This window comes from Netta rufina, assembly GCF_964035555.1.
Source record: "Netta rufina genome assembly, chromosome: 2".
Taxonomy (NCBI): domain Eukaryota; kingdom Metazoa; phylum Chordata; class Aves; order Anseriformes; family Anatidae; genus Netta; species Netta rufina.
The window spans coordinates 144,769,449-144,788,452 of NC_140124.1; the positions used below are offsets into that span (position 1 = coordinate 144,769,449).

At 39.7% G+C, this 19,004-nt stretch overlaps 1 protein-coding gene across 1 annotated transcript; it reads left to right on the forward strand.

The window, feature by feature from the left end:
- The first annotated feature begins 2,065 nt into the window (after positions 1–2,065).
- Positions 2,066–18,762, forward strand: MED30 (mediator complex subunit 30). The gene is made up of 4 exons (XM_084281455.1): positions 2,066–2,397; positions 3,603–3,761; positions 7,740–7,850; positions 17,758–18,762. The coding sequence occupies exons 1-4, from the start codon at positions 2,224–2,226 to the stop codon at positions 17,851–17,853; spliced, it is 540 nt and encodes a 179-aa protein (XP_084137581.1). The 5' UTR covers positions 2,066–2,223; the 3' UTR covers positions 17,854–18,762.
- Positions 18,763–19,004: the final 242 nt, after the last annotated feature.

Here is a 19,004-nt window from a genome sequence, read left to right on the forward strand (position 1 = left end):
TGAGCAATTTTTTTTCAATCAGTTCAAGAAACCACTTTTGTATTTTTGATGTTCAGATTTTGTTAAAATACTTTGTAATTATTTACAATGTGCTTTGGCTAAAGGAGCATGTTGTAAAGAGTGTTTAGCCAGCAAAAAGCTTCAGTGTGGGGAAGAGTGGTGTTTCTCCTCATTAACCTGTTTCTGAGGAAAAAAAAAAGCCTTCTGCAGCAAAATGCCTCTGACAGCAAGTTTGTACGGTTCTGAGTGTTCCTTGACTGCTTTAACAAAAGGTGTGTATTATGAGTCAATTCTTTTCTTTTCTTTTTTTTTTTTTTTTTTTTTAAACAGCGTTACAAATGCAATGCATTTTGTACAAAAGATCATTCATGACATCAGTTTTAATACAGCACAACTACAGTAAATGCCCTCTTCGGCATTTTCAGGCACTTATTGTCAAAATCATTCTGAGTCTTAGGTAAGACCTCGATTGCAAAAAGAAATACTTTGACACTAATTTTGCTTATGAAGAAATTTGCTTTTTACTATAAAGACAGACAATAAGCAGTAGGTACTGTATAGTCTATTCATACCTATTGGTCCTCACAACCCCTGCCCAGTTTCTTTTATAGGGTGTTTCTTTTTTCTTGCACAGAAAGCATTGTCTGCTCTTTGAAACTGTACTGACTATGTTAGTGTAGCATAAGCAGAGAGGGTAGACAACACAGAAGTGTTTTATAGCCATGTAAGTACTGGGGTAGAGGAAGGTGTCTATCCTATTTTGTTTCTCTGTTAACAAGAGTACCAATGCAAGATGTAGTGATATAGATGCATAAAATTAATGTAGGTGTGTCTATGTCCAGATATACCATCTATAAACACACAACTGATAATTTATCAGTGTGACCTATCAAAATGGTATGAGCAAACCCTTGCCAGCATTAGAGAGAGAGAGAGAGAGAGAGCTGGGGCTAGTCAGCCTGGAGAAGAGAAGGCTCCGGGGTGACTTCATTGCAACTTTTTACTACTTGAAGGGGACTGATAAAAAAGTTGGGGAGAAACTCTTTGCTCAATCAGATAATGACAGGACAAGGGGGGATGGTTTTAAACTAAAAGAGGGGAGATTTAGATTAGAAGTTAGGAGGAAATTCTTCACTCAGAGGGTGGGATGAGGTAAAGTCTGTGGTTCTTGTCTACCTAGATTTTAGTGAAGTGTTTTGACGCTGGAGAAGAGGAGGCTCAGGGGAGACCTTATTGCTCTCTGCAGCTACCTGAAAGGAAGGTGTGGGGAGCTGGGGGTTGGCCTCTTCTCACAGTGATAGGACCAGAGGGAATGGCCTCAAGTTGCACCACGGGAGGATCAGGTTGGAAATGAGGAGACATTTCTGCTCAGAAAAGACTTTTCAGTCAGGCACTGGGACAGGTTGCCCATGGAGGTGGTGGAGTCCCCGTCTCTGGGGGTGTTCAAGGAGAGGTTGGACGTGGTGCTTGGGGACATGGCTTAGTGGGTGACATTGGTGGTAGCAGGGTGGTTGGACCAGATGGTCTTGGAGGTCTTTTCCAGCCTCAATGATTCTGTGATTCTCTGAGGCTCTGGCACAGGCTGCCCAGAGAAGCTGTGGATGCCCCATCCCTGGAGGTGCTCAAGGCCAGGCTGGATGGGGCTTTGGGCAGCCTGGGCTGGTGGAGGTGTCCCTGCCCATGGCAGGGGCTGGAACCGGGCAGTCTGTGAGGTGTCTCCCAGCCCGAGCCATTTTGTGACTCTGGTGCTGGACGTGCGAAGGCTCTGACCCAACTTTCCAACCCCAAAAACTGAGCTGTGAGGCTCCGGGCGGACACACATGGGTTACGATTTATTTCTAAAATCCGGACAAACACAAAAACTGCCCCAAAAACTGCCCCCAAAACTGCCCCAAAAACCACGAGGAGCGCCCGCAGCGCCGCCCCCTGCCCCACCCGGGGCACTCGGACCCCCCTCAGCGCCCCCTCAGCCCAACGGCCACCACCCACCCCTCGCCCCGCCCTCCCTTTGTCGTCACTTCCTTTGCGCTTCCGGGTCCCGCCGAACGCTTCCGGCTGCGCGTTGCCAGGGCAACGCGGCCTCGGCGGGCCCCGCGCTGTGTGTGCGGCCTGGCCGCGGGCGGGGCGGCGGGGGGGAGCCCTGAGGCTTGTTATGACAGGATTAATTAATAACTGAACCGTTCCGTCTTAATTTTAAGCAGTGGGACGGGCCGGCCGGCCGAGATGTCAACCCCGCCGTTGGCCGGGGCAGCGATGCCCCCCGGGGCCTTCTCCGGGGCGCAGGCCCAGGCGGCGCGGGAGGTGAACACGGCGTCGCTGTGCCGCATCGGGCAGGAGACGGTGCAGGACATCGTGTTCCGAACCATGGAGATCTTCCAGCTCCTCAGGAACATGCAGGTCAGGCGGCTGCTGCCGGGGTCGCGTGGTTTAGGGGTCCTCAGTTCCCTTCCTACCAAGTGTGTGTGCTTGGAGATAGCTAAGGGTATTAACATATATAACTAGATCGCAGCGGGGTTCAGGTTGGAAATGAGGAGACATTTCTGCTCAGAAAGAGCAGTCAGGCACTGGGACGGGTTGCCCAGGGAGGTGGTGGAGTCCCCGTCCCTGGGGGTGTTCAAGGAAAGGTTGGACGTGGTGCTTGGGGACATGGGTTAGTGGTGACATTGGTGGTAGGGGATGGTTGGACCAGATGATCTTGGAGATCTGTTCTAACCCTAATGATTCTACAATCATAGCACTTTGAAAAGAGAGTGGTGGTTGGAGCAGTGTGTGCTGCTCTGAGCACATTTATTTGCCACTGTATATTGAGGGAACATGGAGAATGTTCAGAAATGTTTCTTATTTTTGCCCCCAGTAAATGTGCTCTAAATACACTTAGTGTTTGTGTTTTTCTTTAAAAACAGAAAAGCATATTTATATGCCATTTATTTTTCTGTGTTTTTATTAACCTCTGGGGAGTCATTTTAGAGGAATTGTCATTGATCAGTGATTTCATTCGTCTATAATGTTTTCCACTTAAAACTTTGTGACATTCTTTTTGTTATTAAAGTGGACGAAACCCTTATTGTGGTTACTTACTGAGAAAACGTACAAACATGTCATGTTTCTCTGTTGAAAGCAGAAGTGCTTGCACTCAGCCTCAGAGATAAATGTGCAAGTGATCACTGCTGTTCCCTATGTATCTTCATGTCTTTGGAAGTTTCCTTTTGTAATTATTTTAGGTACACATAAGTATTTGCTTTGATTGTTTGAATTGTGACCAGATATTGAATTGTTTCTTCACACAGAGCGTAATACTCAGGTAACAACAATGCTTAAATATTTTGAAGGCAGTCATTTAAAGTTCCAGAGGGCCTGATAGTGACCAAAATGAAGAATACATGAAGCTCTTTGAGAACAGTGATTTGGTACGTGAGATGTGCAGACAAAATACAGAACTGTACCAAAAAAAACAAGAGAAATTTCAGTCATTTTTATGGGAATAATGTGATTATCTTATTTTAAAATGTACAAAAAAACCCTCAAATTTATTTTCAGTTTATTTAACTTCTATGAGAGAAACTTAAATGTTTTAAATGTTTTTGGGTTTTGTTTCCTTTAAGTTACCAAATGGTGTTACTTATCACACTGGAACATATCAAGACAGACTGGGAAAGCTGCAGGAACACCTCCGCCAGCTATCCATCCTCTTCAGGAAACTGAGATTAGTCTATGACAAATGTAATGAAAACTGTGCTGGGCTCGATCCCGTTCCCATCGAAGTAAGTACCTTTCTGTATGTACAAATAACAACTCAGAGTCACCGCGCTGTGTTTCGCATGTCATCCCTTCTCATGGGTTGCAACAGGCTTGGAGCAAACAGGTTTGAAGTGAGACTGGAATTCTTCCGTGGACTGAACTCTGTTTATTGTTAGGAGCTGTTTGAAAGATGGAGATGTCAGTGTGAAAGTTCCAGCAATTCTTACCAGTTGGAAGTGGTACAATTTTGAAATCAAATTTCATTTAAAATTGTAGCCTTTTCCCTCAGGCCTCTTTGTCCATTCACAGATTTGTTTCCCCTTGGAAAAAAAGGGTCAAAATGTTTTTTTTAAGAGGTTGGTTTAGTCTGCTTTAAGCCCTCACCTGCTTTCCTGGTGGCCCGAGTAATGAGGATTATTTTTCCCTTGCTCTGCCCATCAGCCTGTGTCTTCACAGTTTCCTCACCTAGCTATCATTAACCTTCTGAGCCAATGTGAACCAGATCTGAAAGTGCTGTGGTGGTGGAAAAGTTAACAGCATAATGCGTAAGTAGGATTGGGCAAAGGTTTTTCCTAATAAAAATGCTTTTCCTAGTAAAATCAGAATTTGTTCCCCCCCCCGGCATAAGATGTTTATGGTTCCTAGTAATACTCTCAAAAGCCTGTTTTATGATCTGAGTTCTTACAGCTCTTTATCAGCCAAAACTGTGAATTCCTTTAATTGCTGGCCCCTGGACTTAGAGGCTACTCTATTGACTTCTGATCGCCAACTGAGTTTCAATCGTTTAAACTTCATGTTTTGTATTTGAGTCCTTTCACTGCATACCCTATTATTAATAATGTCCATAATTAAGTCCATTCTGTGCAGACTGTTCTAGACTATCTCCTTGTCAGCGGTCACTGCTGTGTGTTTCAGAGAAACTATGGGGATACCTTACAACAAGCGAGGGAGTGAGATAACTTGTCCTTGAAAACTAACCAAATGAACAAAACCCCCACACACCTTTTTCATGCTTTGTTAGAATTGACTTGTGTGCAAAAGCTTAATAGTTGTTATCCTCTTTAGAGGCTTTTGACCTGTCTTATTTTCACATGTGGTTGGGATATGCTGGGGTTGCTCTTTTCATTTTTTATTTTCCCCAATTACCAGGATGAAAAGGAATCTCCACAGAGAAAATGAGAAGTCCCTTTAAGCCTTTATGTTATAAGGTCTCGTAGATAACCTTATGCACAGCAGAGTTTTTCTATCAACAGTTGGACGACTTCTTTTTCCTTTTATCTACTTGGTCTTTGCTGCTCTGAAGCTAATGCCCGATTCCTCATGTTTTATGAGTTAGGGTGAATGAAAGTGTCACATCGTTTATCTTGATCTGATTTCTTAAATTTCTATTTCAGCTTTTAAGTGATAGTCTCAATCATATTGTTTAATGACTGACATTCTAACCTTATCTTTGAAGAATATCAACAAATTTCCTCTTTAATCAGTCAAATTATTTAATGGCTTTTCCCTTTCACTTAACTGATTCCTGACTCACTAGTGGAATAGATGTATGCTGCTCTTCCTTACTTTTTTTCCAGTTATTAACCTTCTTATGATACTACAGTGAACAAGACAATTATTCTGTGCCTCCCTGTCTAATTCTTTAGCAGTCAGTGTCTGACAATACTTATGTGCAATGCCTTTGTACTGATCCTTTTGTCCTGTAGTTTTGAACTTTTGTTTAGCTTTTGTTGCTTACGCTCATGAGCGTAATATATAAATCCATATTTCCTTGACCTGTCTTTTTCCTTTACATTTCCAATGTATCTTTGCATATGGTGGCACAGGACAAGGTGGAAGAGCTTTAAACTAGAAGAGGGTAGGTATAGATTAGGTATTAGGAGGAAGTTCTTCACTCAGAGGGTGGAGAGGCCGTGGCACAGGCTGCCCAGAGAAGCTGTGGATGCCCCATTCCTGGAGATGTTCAAGGCCAGGCTGGATGGGGCCTTGGGCAACCTGGGCTGGTGGGAGGTGTCCCCGCCTATGGCAGGGGGTTGGATCTGGGTGGGCTTTAAGATCTCTTCCCACCCAAGCTGTTCTATGATATGCAGCTAATCAGTGTCAGTGTTTGTCACTGCACTTCTTCCTGAGTAGTCTATAATAACTGCAAAATTAGGTACCTGCTTCAACCATTGGTTTAAGGTATGTTACTGTAACTCTTATACGCTATGTGATAGCAGGCATATAGATTTTTCTGCACATTATCCATTTTACTGCAGATGGTGTGCAGGAGTTTGCTGTTTAATGTAGAGATCCCAAGGCAAGCCCTCTGTCCAGGCTATAAAACTTAGTTTTACGTTACACCTTTCACAACCTACATGAGGTATCTCCACCTTGAGAAACTACCTAAAACATTTGTTTGTTTTCTCTCTCGTTTATTTCCTATTTGCTTCTTGTTTATAGCAAGGAATTCTGTCCTTACATTCTATCAATAAAATCAGTGCCTACTAATATTCCTTAGTCTATTATTATTGATATTAAAATGTTGTATTTCTTTCACTAATATGTGCTATTAGTTTAATAGGTATTCTTATCAACTTCCTTTTAGCCAGCATAACAAGTTACGAGATTACTGTGAAGCCGATCTCGTTACAGAATTCCCTCTCTAGAGAGAACTGTCTTATTTGCGTGTTAATTGTAGTTCTTTGTTTGAATTCCTAGCTTTTCTGGTAGATGGGAGGCTTTTAGGGGATAACATTCCGTCTGCTCTGGATGTATGTTATTTTTCCATAAGTGAGAGAAGGAGCTTTTTGCAAGAGTACATACTGGCTACACTGCTTTTGCTTTATAGTATGGAGATGCAACAAGTTGTAAGCCTTTACCAAGTTTTCATGACACAGCTTAGTATGGTACTTTTTGTCCATTTTGAGCTTAATGAGAATGGTCCGCAAAAAGCACGTGTAGAAGAGAATTCAATTTTCAGTGACTTATGTCAAAGTAAGTTTTCAGAATGCTGAAGGTCACAGCTGAAGGCTTCATAATACTACACCTCAACTTAAGCAACAAGTTCACATGTATTTGATGAGCAACCCATCCCCTGGCTTTTGGGCTAATGTCTTCTTGGTCATTTGCATGAATTACTTGTCTTTCGTTTGTCTGTAATACATACATATGTGAACAAGGGTGTAATTTTGCTGTCGATTTTAGCTTCTTTCAGTTCAGGACAGAAAAATCAACCTTAGACTGTAGACTTTGACTCTGTATGTTACGTATAAAATGTTACAGCTTGTAATTATTTTTTGAATAAGATGCTAGCTTGGGAATGTTTTGACACAAAGCATGTGTTTGTTTTGTATCTAGTTCATTTACTGATCCTTCAGTTTTGTTGTTATGGAAAGGAATGTACATTAGTATTCATTTAAAAATCCTTTATCAAAGGTTGGCTTTGTAGAACCTTACAAAAAAGACAGTGTGTTATGTGCTTGAGGAGATCCCAGTGGAAAATCCTTACGGAGAAACTCCTATTAGGTAACTGTGAGCCTGGTTTCAAGAACAGCCAAGCAGACACCCACTAAAACATCAAGTCATAATTCGGGTATTAACTGAGTAGTTAATCTCCATGTGTAAAGCCAGTCATAAATTATGTTTTCTACATCACTGAAATACTTGATAGTAATGATAAGTTCATCTTTGTGTTATTTCATGGTGCAGAACAGTAAATTTTAAAAAGGAAGTCTATAGAGTTCAAGAATACAAATATCATCTGTGATTAACATCTTAAAAAGCTCATACTGGGTTATGCCTGCACTTGAGAGATGACTTAGGTCTAGGCCTTTGGTTTGGAGGTGATGAAGAAAGATTTTCTCCATTCCTTTCCTTTCAGGAAGTTTGAGCCTTTGGAGAAAATATTAGTAATTTATACATCTCCGGTTTTCATTTTTTTTCTCTCATCCTTTTTCCCCCCCACTTTTTTTTTTTTTTTTTTTTTTTTTTTTTAAAGCTGATGTTTCTTGTCTTCGCAGCAACTTATTCCATATGTTGAAGAAGATGGCTCCAAGCACGATGATCGTGGTGCCGCTAGTCAGCTTCGTTTTGCTAGTGAAGAGAGAAGGGAAATCATGGAGGTAAATAAGGTAAGAAAATTGAAATTGATTTAGATAAAACAGAAAATGTCACTGTCATTGGAAAGCTTGGATTTCTAGACTAAAGGCTGCATGCGTGATGACTACCATAAAACTTCTTGCATATAACTTTCAGAATTACCATTGGTAAACAGATTATTTTAGCTATAGCTCTGGCTGTAGATTTTAGATAACAGCTTTAACTTGTGACTCTTTTTAAAACAATACACCATTTCAGAAGACTATATATATTGAGGTTATGGTTAGCCCACTAGATGTTGGTAGTTCAGATCGTAGAATCACAGAATGGCTCAGGTTAGAAGGGATCTTAAAGACCACCCAGTTCCACCCCCTCATCATGGGCAGGGACACCTCCTACCAACCCAGGTTGCCCAAAGCCCCATCCAGCCTGGCCCTGAGCACCTCCAGGGATGGGGCATCCACAGCTTCTCTGGGCAGCCTGTGGCACGACCTCACCAGCTTCATGGAGTTAGAGTTAAGGTGCCTGTTGAACTTACTTCACTCCAAAACTTGTATTGTGCAAGTGCATGAAAATGATTATTAAACATCAGATATGAAAATATTATTACAATATGTGTTGGTAGAGAATTTTCAGGGCTACTTTTTATATTTTGTCAGTTCAGGAAAGAACGTTTCTTTTGTTAAGTACAACATTCATTGAATCTTGACACATTCAGAAAAAAATGTGCCATAAATGAGAAAGATGCTGTTAAATTTTCATTTTGAATGGCAATTTACATTTGAGTACAATTACTAAAGATGAATTCAAATCTAAAAATAAATATTCTATAGTAAATGCTAATATAATATTGAGATTAAAAATAAGTAGCATTACCAGACCACAATATTGAGCAGTGTTCCTTCAGTCTGTAAAGTACAAAGACAGGATTTTCTAAATATTTGTGTAGCTGTAATAATCTGTAAATGCTTGTTAAAAAGCAGGCATAATCTACAAAAACAACAGAAGAAAGGAAGTGAATGTCTAAAATAAATCTTCTTGCAGAGAATAATTGGTGGATTTTTGTCTTTTAAAATATTTCCAATATTTTCATTTGTCTTCAACGATTAGAGATGTACCTTTTTTTTTTTTTATAACTTGTTCAGAAAAATTCATGCATATGGTACAAGCAAAAATGGGGACTGTGAATTAGAGGAAAGCAGTTGTCAGCTTCGCTGTTGTATTCTTTCTGCTGGGTGCTGATGTAGCAAGGTTGTATATATTATATTGTATGTAATGTTATACTGTGAATTTATGCACATTCATTTGCAATATTTAAGTGCTAATAAGTTTAACTGTCCATATTTGCTGTGTTTTTGATAGTTTTATGACATGTTTTTGCCCTTGTTGTTGTACTTGTATGCTAATGTGTTTTTAAACCTCCTTGGTGTGATCTTGTGAAAAGAATTTCATAAATGTTTATGATGAGCTTTAAATCTTGAAAAGGTTGATGGGGTTACAGGAGCATTAGTGGCAAATCTGCGATTAAGAATGTATTCAAACAGGCACTTAAATCTGGTCTGAAATCCTCTATTTACACTTTAATGCCTCACATTAAATGCCTAACACCGGCTTTTCAACAGTAAATTTTCAGAAGATAGTTGAACTTTCTGTGGTGTTTTTGTAGACAAATAGTATGTGCTGCAACAGAAATTTAAACTGCTTGTTTTTGAAACTGCACTGATTTCACCATTTTTTTTTTCTTCTTTATTTTGTGTTTCTCCAATTTCCAAGACCAAATTTTAGTCCATTACAGAACAGGAAGTGCTTTACTTTTCACGACTAGAAAGGAAACAATTCATATTTTTGCAAAGAAAATGTGGTAGAATCAGGTTAATTGATCTAATTTCTGTCTCTGGCTGCTGGACTTAAATAGCCCTCTCTGTTTCTTAACAGGCAGGCACTCCTGACAGCTTTTCAGTCCCCTGCAGTATGTGACATCCATCTCCAGCTCAGTTTTCCTTAGTTTCTTTCAGCAAAATTTCAGTAATATAAAATGTTGATGAAAATACTGTGACAGCGAAACAAGTGTGTCAGGTGAAGAAGCTTTTTATATTCTTCACCTACCGTCTTTTCTCCCTGAAGCTGCTTGTCCCGCTCTCGGCTCACCCTGGTTGCTGTGATAGGCAGTTGCCTTTTCAGTCTTTCATGCTGCTGGTATCAAAAAAGCATTATTGCCTAACCCATCTGAATTCTTGGACCTTCAGAGCACGGGCCGCTTAATTTTGTCCTTCTTGCTTTGACTTCCCAGCCCGTCTGATCTCTTTGGTGGCCCTGTGCGTGTATGAAAGACACTCCCCTGCAGTTGGAAGCACAAAAGGACACGAGTAGATAATATAAAACCTCGTGCTTCATGTGTTCTCACACAGAGACGTGCCTCCTTCCAGGAACCACTGACTTGAAACATAACAGCTCTGCTTTGCTCCAGCAGTTGTCCAGAGGAGGTGGGGGGATCATTGTGTGCTGCCTTTACTGGCTCCCTCCTGGGGCAGAAGAACCTGTTGATGCAGCAGTATTCTAAAATACTGCAGTAGCTTCTGATACCAGTCTGCTGTATAGTGACATCTTATTTATTCAGCTGCATTAGGCTTACATTTTAGGTCAGAAAGTTTAATGCCCCGGCCTTGGCTACGAAGTCCCTGTCCATTAATTAAAAATATAGATCAGTTTACGAGGTAATGAATTTCTGTCCTAGCAATTCAATAATATCCAGCAACCATAACTTTAAATGGAGCCTATTAGGCTTAAATCAAAAGGGACTTTTGCCATACAAGCAGTTACTAAACAGAATGCTTGTAAGTGTGCACCGCTATTAGAAGGAGAAAACAACACAAAACCAAAGCAAAACAAAAAGCTGTTCAGTCAGCACTAACTGGCTCTGCCTTTTGTGTGAAACAGTTCTTTCCTGTTCTTCCCAAAATTGTTGCTTATTCCTTTTATCGGTATTTGCTTTCCAGAGCTGTAAACTGATGAGATGTTTCACTCTTTTTTTCTATAATAAATAATTTACTGTTCCAGAACCAGATTAGTTGTTGCATTGGTCTACTAATCCAAGTCCTGCAAGCTTTTATTGAAGATAATTATTATTTGCAACAATTAGCAGGTGTTAAAAAAATTTACTCAATTGTCTTCATATCTGTAGATAATCTTCTGCCTACAGTTGTAGGCAAGTACAGCATCATCTGTAATATTTTCAAGATGTCAGGCTCAGGTCCTGTAGTACATTTAAAAGGACTTAAAACAGAAAATCAAATCTCAGAATGCTGTAATCTCTGTTGCTGCATTTTCTTTACTGGTTGATTTTAGAAATGGAGCAAATACAGGTGTGTTTTTTTCAGATGCTGCAGGTCTGGTTTCAAATGAGCACATAGGAAAACCATTGCGTAATTAGTAGTCTCAGTACATTTGTCTGAAAATGAAAAAGATGTGAAAATAGTACTGACACATTGCAGGTAGCCCTTCTGAAAATAATCGGATTTGATACCCTTAATGAATCTTTGCTAAGTAGTTAACAGTGATCTTGCTAAGAGGGGAGGAGACAATTTACAGGCTTCTGAGTTAAGTTGTTATGAATTTACCTGAGGGCTTTTTTGGTAACAAAACTATTGTGCGCTGGAGCTGATGTTGTTTTGTGAAGTAGTCCTTAAAATAACAGCAATTCACAACTAGGCTTTCTTTTCAGGAAATAACTTTGCCTGAAAACTACTTTTTTTTTTTTTTTTTTTCTTTTAATGCTGTGAACTTGCGTTCTTTTAAAGCTATCCTCACTGTATTTGCATGTATTTTTAATTTTTTTTGTATTTGTAGAATCCTTTTCACCCCAAATACAAATGCACAGCAAGAAACCCTTCAGTGAGAGAGGAAGAATTGTTTACTTGGGCACCTGCACATTAATCTGCACAGGGCACAATTCCATGCTGGTTTGGGCACGCAAACTGCCTGTCTGCAAGGATGGTATCCTAGAAGAATTTAGGCTCAGTGGGAGGTCTGGAGATTAGCTAATTCAACCCCCAGCTCAAAGCAGGGCCAGCTATTAGATACAGTTACTCTGGGGCATATCCAGTAGCATTATAAATACCTGTCCACTGCCCCTCATCCTTTTGCTGTGCACATCCAAGAAGAGTCTAGCTTTGTCTTTTCTATAATCTGCATTAAGTAGCTGAAGACAGCATCAAGGCCCCGCCTTAGCCTTCTCTGCTTGAGACTGAACAAATATCAAGCTCAGCTTCTCATGCCGTGTGCCTATAAATCATCTTGGTGGCCTTCCACTCTTCTTTCTCCAGAATGTTAATGCCTTCTGTGTAGACCCAAATTTGATAATCATTCTGCAGAGCCAGAGAGGTGAATAAGTGATATAACATGTCCTGATACCTAGACTCTTTTTAGTATAGTGCAATGTTAGGCAAAAGGATCCACTGCTGAATCACATTCAGTGTGCCAGAAAGTTTAAAAAGGATCCTCAGACCAAAGCTGCTTTGTATTCAGTCAGCCCTCACCCTGTACTGTCGTTGTAGGAGTTTCTTCTTTTTCAGGTGTGGGGTGTTGCCCTTTGCTTTTGTTGAAGTTCCTGAGGAGCTGTGCATCAGCCTGCCCCTCCCACCTGTTGAGCTCCCTCTGAATCGGACATCCTAGCACTGAGCATATTGACCGCTTCCCCCAGTTGGGTATTGCCCACAAACTTGATACGGTGATTAGGTCGTTAAGTGTGAATAGGTAATTAATGAGAACATTAGGAGTACTGGCCCTGCTGTCAATCCTGAGAACCACCACGAGTAACTGACTGCCACTTGGACTTAACACTGGTGATCACAACACTTCGGAGTTCAGTAGTCTTGGTGGAAAACTGGCTTCCTTATAATTTACCTATCCAAACCACATCCCTCCAGTTTGGCTACAGTGATACTGTGAGAGTGCGTGTGTCAAAAGCCCTACTGATGTCTAAGCAAAGAAAATTCCCTGCTCTCCCCTTGGCCACGTAACATGAGATAAAATAAAATTTGAGGAATTCTGGCTTATCCGTATTTATCCATAGTCTTCTTGTGACTTATTTTGATGTCTATAAGTAGGCATTACACATCCGTGTGGCTTTTCGTGATAAGAATGGGAATGTAACACCAAGGAATGTGGTGGAGAAGCACCTCCTTGGGAATGGATAATTTCATTAAAAGTTACTTTGCTTACAGGGTAAGCGTAACGAAATAAGGCCTCAGGCTTCATCGCTGAATAATGAATAATTACTGCAAAGGAAACATTCAACTATTTGAATGAACACTTCTCTATTCCTCTTTGAGCAACAGAGCAGTGGATACATTAATTTGCTGCCTGGCTCAGTGTGTGTAAAGTACTGAGCATGTAGTGGAGCACAGGCTGCCACTGGTGCCTCTGCCTTTTTCAGGCAGGTGAGCAGTCTCCTTCCACCCCGTATGGCTTGGAGAGAGGCAGAAAACTCAATCTCTCATTTCCGTAAGGATAAAACAGCTGTCTGTGAGCAGCCTATGATCAGGAAAAGCTGTAGTTAATGAACAATGAATATATTTAGTTGTCCAGCAGTTACTGTTTCAGTAATTAATACTTTTTTAACCACTTTAAAAAAATAGCTGGATGTGCGAACTTGTTATGATGGAAAGCACGCCTTGGTATACCTTGAGTAGCCATAATTTACTGTCACCTGGCAGCTACAAGAGTTTGAGCAAAGTACTGATGCATTTTTCTCTATCACTTTTTTTCTGTTCTATGCACGTAACATTGCAAGTCTTTTGACTATAAATCTGAAGAAAAAAAAAAGTTTTCCCACCTCCTCACTTCAGAGATTGCATTATGAAGGAGTCATTTAAAAAAAGAACAGTATAAATTGCCAGGGCAGGCTGTACTTGTTCTCACCTATCATAAACATTGCTTCTATAAAAATTTCTTCTTTTTGACTTGCATGAAAAAGCAGAGGCTGTTGTCATCTTGATACGACTTTCAACAATGATTTCATACAGTAATTTAATGGTCAGAAGTAGAGGAATACTCATGAAGAAGAAGAGGATACAAGTTCTCCCAATAGTAGGGTGGTATTCAACAAAGTAAACACACTTATTTCTAAATCTGAGAGTTATGCAAGTAAAGATATTACTATGATTAACATTTAATGCTCTGTTAAGTTGGATATACTTCTGGACACTGTTGCAGGTCTTGAACAGAGCAGATATAAAGTATAGCTGGCACAGAATTCATCAGAATGATTTTTTTGTTTGTTTGTTTAAGCAGAAGAGGTATCCTTAAAACGTAGGCACATACCTTTGATGTATTTTTACAAGCATCAGCTGGAATGTAATCTGACTCTTCCACAGTTTACACTATTGTCTTTGCTTGAAGAAGAGAATTTTAACAAATAGATTGAGTGCAGAATGACTCATGGTGATGTTTAGGTTTTAAAATCTGAAAGATAACCAAGCTTAATATGAGGAAAGAGATGGATCAGTGCGCAAAGGGAAGTTTTGATACATGTCTGATAGAAGGCTGCGGATTAGTCTAGCCAGCCCTGATTTCAAATGAAATGAAAGTGGACCAAAAATGAATTTAAGTCAAAAATTGATTTCAAAGTTGAAATTACTGTGTCCTGAATCCAAACCTGTATGAAACATGTCAAGTTGTTTATCGTGAGTTCCTTGAAAGATGGGTGTTGTCTGGATGTGTATGATGGTTCTCCCTCTTTGTTTCACTTACCACTTCTTGTGCTTACGTGTGTGTTTTTGCAATTGCCCTACCTGACCTGAGCCTACTAAGGTCTGTTTGGTTGCTGAAGAGTGCAGTCCTTTCCAGGTGCCTCATGCTGGTACTAATATTTGCAGCACGAGTCAAAGTGGAGAGGTAATCACACTGAAAATCAGTATCACCACAGAAACCCCCTCAGGACTGTTTTTTTGGGCAGATCACCTTTATGTTAGAGAGGGAACAACAGAATCATAGGATATCCCAAGTTAAAGAGGACCCACAAGGATAATTGAGTTCAACTCCACACAGGACCACCCAAAAATCAGACCCTGTGTCTGAGAGCATTGTCCAAACACTTCTTGAACTCCGGCAGGCTCGGTGCTGTGACCACTGCCCTGGGGAGCCTGTCCCAGAGCCCAGACACTTCTCAGTGAAGAACCTTTTCTTGATATCCAATCTGAAATCTGCCTGTCAGATACAAGGTGAATTTAGATCAGTTAAACTCATTATAAACTGCCTCATACATTTCTTCTGTGCCCTCTTAAACCAGATAAAGACAGAAGCTGCAGTATGTATGTAGGATGAAGCACCTTTTCTTGTTTCATACAGCCATTAACCCTGAGAAGTGGTCCAGAGTTCAACTAAGTCATTTCAGGAGAAGGAGGAAAGAGTGGGAGACAACTTGCAAGCAATCTGTTCAAATAAAAATTTGTCATCACCGCAGAAGCTTCTTACAGAACTTGCCTGATTCCCAAGAGGGCCATTTCACCTCTCTTCCCAAGGCTAATTTGAGATGTTCTCACTGGTTCAGCAAAACCTTAAGCAGAGGCCAGCACTGCCAGTGGCACAGAAGTTAGCAATTTTGTAGTAGTTTGTGGTGTGGACCACGCTGTCAAAGACCGGTAACAAAGATCAGTAGATGCATTTCAGCTAGGGTACCGTGCTCTTTCCTCCTCCCCATTTATTCTTTCTGCAGTCTTGCAGTCCAGACGTGGTGCTTCATCTTAGTTTTTTTTTTTTTTCCTGTCTCTGAAAAAAGTAGAATAGAAGAGCTAAGAAAATAAAGCACCAAATAAAAGGACCTAAAATTATCTTCATGCAGATACGGTGAAATTGTATACTACTTCTCTTTACAGACACTTTGAAAACAAATGAAATCCAATTTGAAGTTTCCCTTGTCTAGCACGGAGCAAAGATCAAGTAATTTACTATTTCCTAACAGTTGCACAAGAAATGAAAATAATTGTCTTACAGAATGAGTCTTCTGGGCGTAACTTATGTAAAGTTCATATCAGCATATCTACATAAAAATAGGTAAGAGTACAATTAGAAAGGGATGGAGAGAGAACACAATCTGCAATACCGAAGGTTAATGGTGCTTCTTTCTACCTGTGACTCAAATAATCATTGCTGATTGTTCAGCGCTCATTTCTATTGAGGAAGGCTTTGAAAAATAGTGAAATGACGTGCCCTCAGTATCGGTGAGTGGCAGCCTGCATTAAACCAGTGGTTTTGATGCAACATTCACTGATTTCTCTGAAACTGAATGTTAAGGATGGCAAACAGAAATATTTTTTAAAATGTCACGGGTATGAAAGTGCTTGTTTATCTCATCCCTCTCGTGCTTTCTGAAGCATCGAGGTATTATGTCATTGGCTTTAGAGGGAGACAAAATTCTGTCATTTGGATATTGTCATAGCTACGTGCTTCTCAGTTGTCTTCTTGTCTTTAGGAGCTGGATTTGTGCTAGTGAAGTCTTGAATTAGCAACTAGAAAAGAAGGATTAGATAAATGCACGGTTACCTTTAAAATAGTTCTTAGTCTGTCAAATGCTTGGTTAGAACTCCCAAATTAGTGCACGTGAACTGACCTACATCTGTCTTACCTGCTTCTCAGGAGTCTGAAATTGAATGTAGTCTCTGTTTGCTTCCAGGGAACGTGTTCACCAAAGTCAGTGTTCAGGGATGTTTCCCTTTCTCAATTACTGTTTTAGTGAAGACCATTTTTACAGGTCTGAAGTGAATAGGCTTCCTTTTTTTTTCTTTTTTTCTGGACTTCTTTTCCATCTGACTACCCTGCCATCTCAAAACTATTGCTATGTAGTTCACATCAAAATTCAGGACTGATTTTCAGCCTACTGCTTTTTTTGTTGCCTTTTTTTTTTTTTTTTTATCACCGTTACAGTTACTTTTATGACATTACTGATCCCAGTTATTCTTTTAATGTGTTGCCATTTGTGTAGTGCAGAAGAACAAAGTTATGTCAAACCTGAAACATTTTGAATGGTAGCAAGTCTTTCCGGCACTTTGGCTTTACTTGGAACTCTGGACTTCCCTTATGAATAAGTAGTTTGATCTCTGATGTGAGAAGGCTGACATCTTATCAAATTTGAATGAAACGAAGGGCCAAGGTTTGTTGTTAACAATACACAGTAACTTAGTTCTTGACAGCTTTGATTTGAGCAGGAAAATGAATAAATCAGACAATAAATATGTGTATTATAGCAGAACATGAAAGGTAAGGGAGATTCTGCAGTGCCTTAATGCGTTGATCTTTCTTCTGTAGAGACATAATTTTTATGTTCTGGTTACTCACCCAAATAAAAGTGAGTTTGCTGCTCTGTCAAATGCTTTTTCTGTTTCTAAAAGCCATTACCCAGTTTTAAAGAATTCAGAATTTAGCATATGTGGGAAGACAGGATTGCTTAGCACATGAGGATTGACCCACATAGGTAGAAGGGCTAGAAAAGCTTGATTGGCTCTCTCTCTGCTTTGTGCTTTCTTCAGACTTTGACTGTTAATACCTCGCTTTTCTGAGCATGCAACTTACACAACATATATTAACATAAATTTCCCTGTTCCCTGACCTCTTTTGGTCTGAATTTTCAATTCCTTCTCCCTACGTAACGTGCTGTCTTTTTGACTTTGGTAAGAGAGTGCCAACCCCCACTTGTTGAAAGGATCGAGTGTTTTGATACTAAGACTGCTGTGAAAAGAAACAGCATTCCCTCTCTAGCGAAGTTCATTAGTCTTGCTTGTATTTTGAGATTGTACTTTAAAGATGATGTATTATCCCACCAACACTGCACACAGACAGCTGGGAAAAAAGATATATGTAGCATTTCATAACACTTTTTTTTTGTATTTCCGAGTGTACTATTTCAACTAATCACAAAAATCTTCTCATAAAATCTTCCCACAGAAACTGAAACAGAAGAATCAGCAGCTGAAGCAGATCATGGATCAGTTACGGAATCTCATTTGGGACATAAATGCCATGTTGGCAATGCGGAACTGAACAAAGAGAACGGAACATTGTAATTGGAAAAGATACAAATTTGTTTGGATATGCTTAATTTTACTTTACAATTTTTTTCCTACAACCATATTGAAGCAATACGGTTGAAACATCTTCAACATTAAAATATTTTTTCTGTGATAAATGGTGTTGGCTTTGTTTTTACAAAAGATTCATGTTACAGCTTGTACCTGAGTGATTCGCTTAGGGTGAATATAATAAATTTTGTAATTTATGGTAATAATTTGGATTGCTATGCAAGTTGGGACTATATAAATGAAGTGTTTCAGGATGTTTTGTAATACATTGAAATACACTGCTTTTAAAATCTGCATGCTGCTCTGCAGTGCAAACCACATCTCCAGAGAGGAAAAGAGAAAATAGAGAATAGAGAAATACAATAGAGAAAAATAGCTCCAGTAAGCTACAGGACTGAAATAAGTGATCAAATATTAGGATGGTCTGTGTTTTTCTGTTGTAGGAACAGAAATTATAGGCTACTATGCCTCCTAAATTCATCTTATCCCATAGCCTGTTACTGCATGCTTCTGGTATTGGGTGCATTGGAGCAAAATTCAAAAGCTACGTAAAACTACCCTGATTTTCTCATGGATATAATTAAGTCATTTTAAATGAAGCCTGTATATAGTCTCAAACCTTAACTTCTTCTGTATGTTACCATTTCTTGAGTACTGCTCCTAATATTGTCAGGTCTAATATTCGTATGGCATTCTGTGTGGTTGGAATGCATTTGTTTACTAAATTACATTGAGTAAAATTTTCATTAATCCTTTTCCTATGTCTTCCAGTCCCCAGAAACATTGACATGTACATGCAGTTCATTATCTTCAGTTAGTCATCAGCCATCATCTTTCTTTGTACTGCCTTTGGTATTCCTCACGGTTTCCACTAGCCTAGAATATATTCTTATTTTCTATTATCCATAGATGCCGCAAGTGGACTATGTATCTCTTTTTAAGGATAAATAAATATCTAAAATAATGCTGTTTCAATACAGATCCTTAGAACTCTTGATTGTTAATATTTGTCAGGTTGAAAACTAACCATCCTTGTGACTTGCCTCGTATATTTTACTTCTGAACTCTCATTCCATGCCCATTTATATTCCTTAATAGTTTTATGTGGAAGAT

Coding starts and splice junctions, on each gene's coding strand:
- MED30 (XM_084281455.1), top strand. CDS start 2,224: ATGTCAACCCCGCCGTTGGCCGGGGCAGCGATGCCCCCCGGGGCCTTC. Junction 2,398..3,602: donor AGCTCCTCAGGAACATGCAG/GTCAGGCGGCTG, acceptor GTTTCCTTTAAG/TTACCAAATGGTGTTACTTA. Junction 7,851..17,757: donor AAATCATGGAGGTAAATAAG/GTAAGAAAATTG, acceptor ATCTTCCCACAG/AAACTGAAACAGAAGAATCA.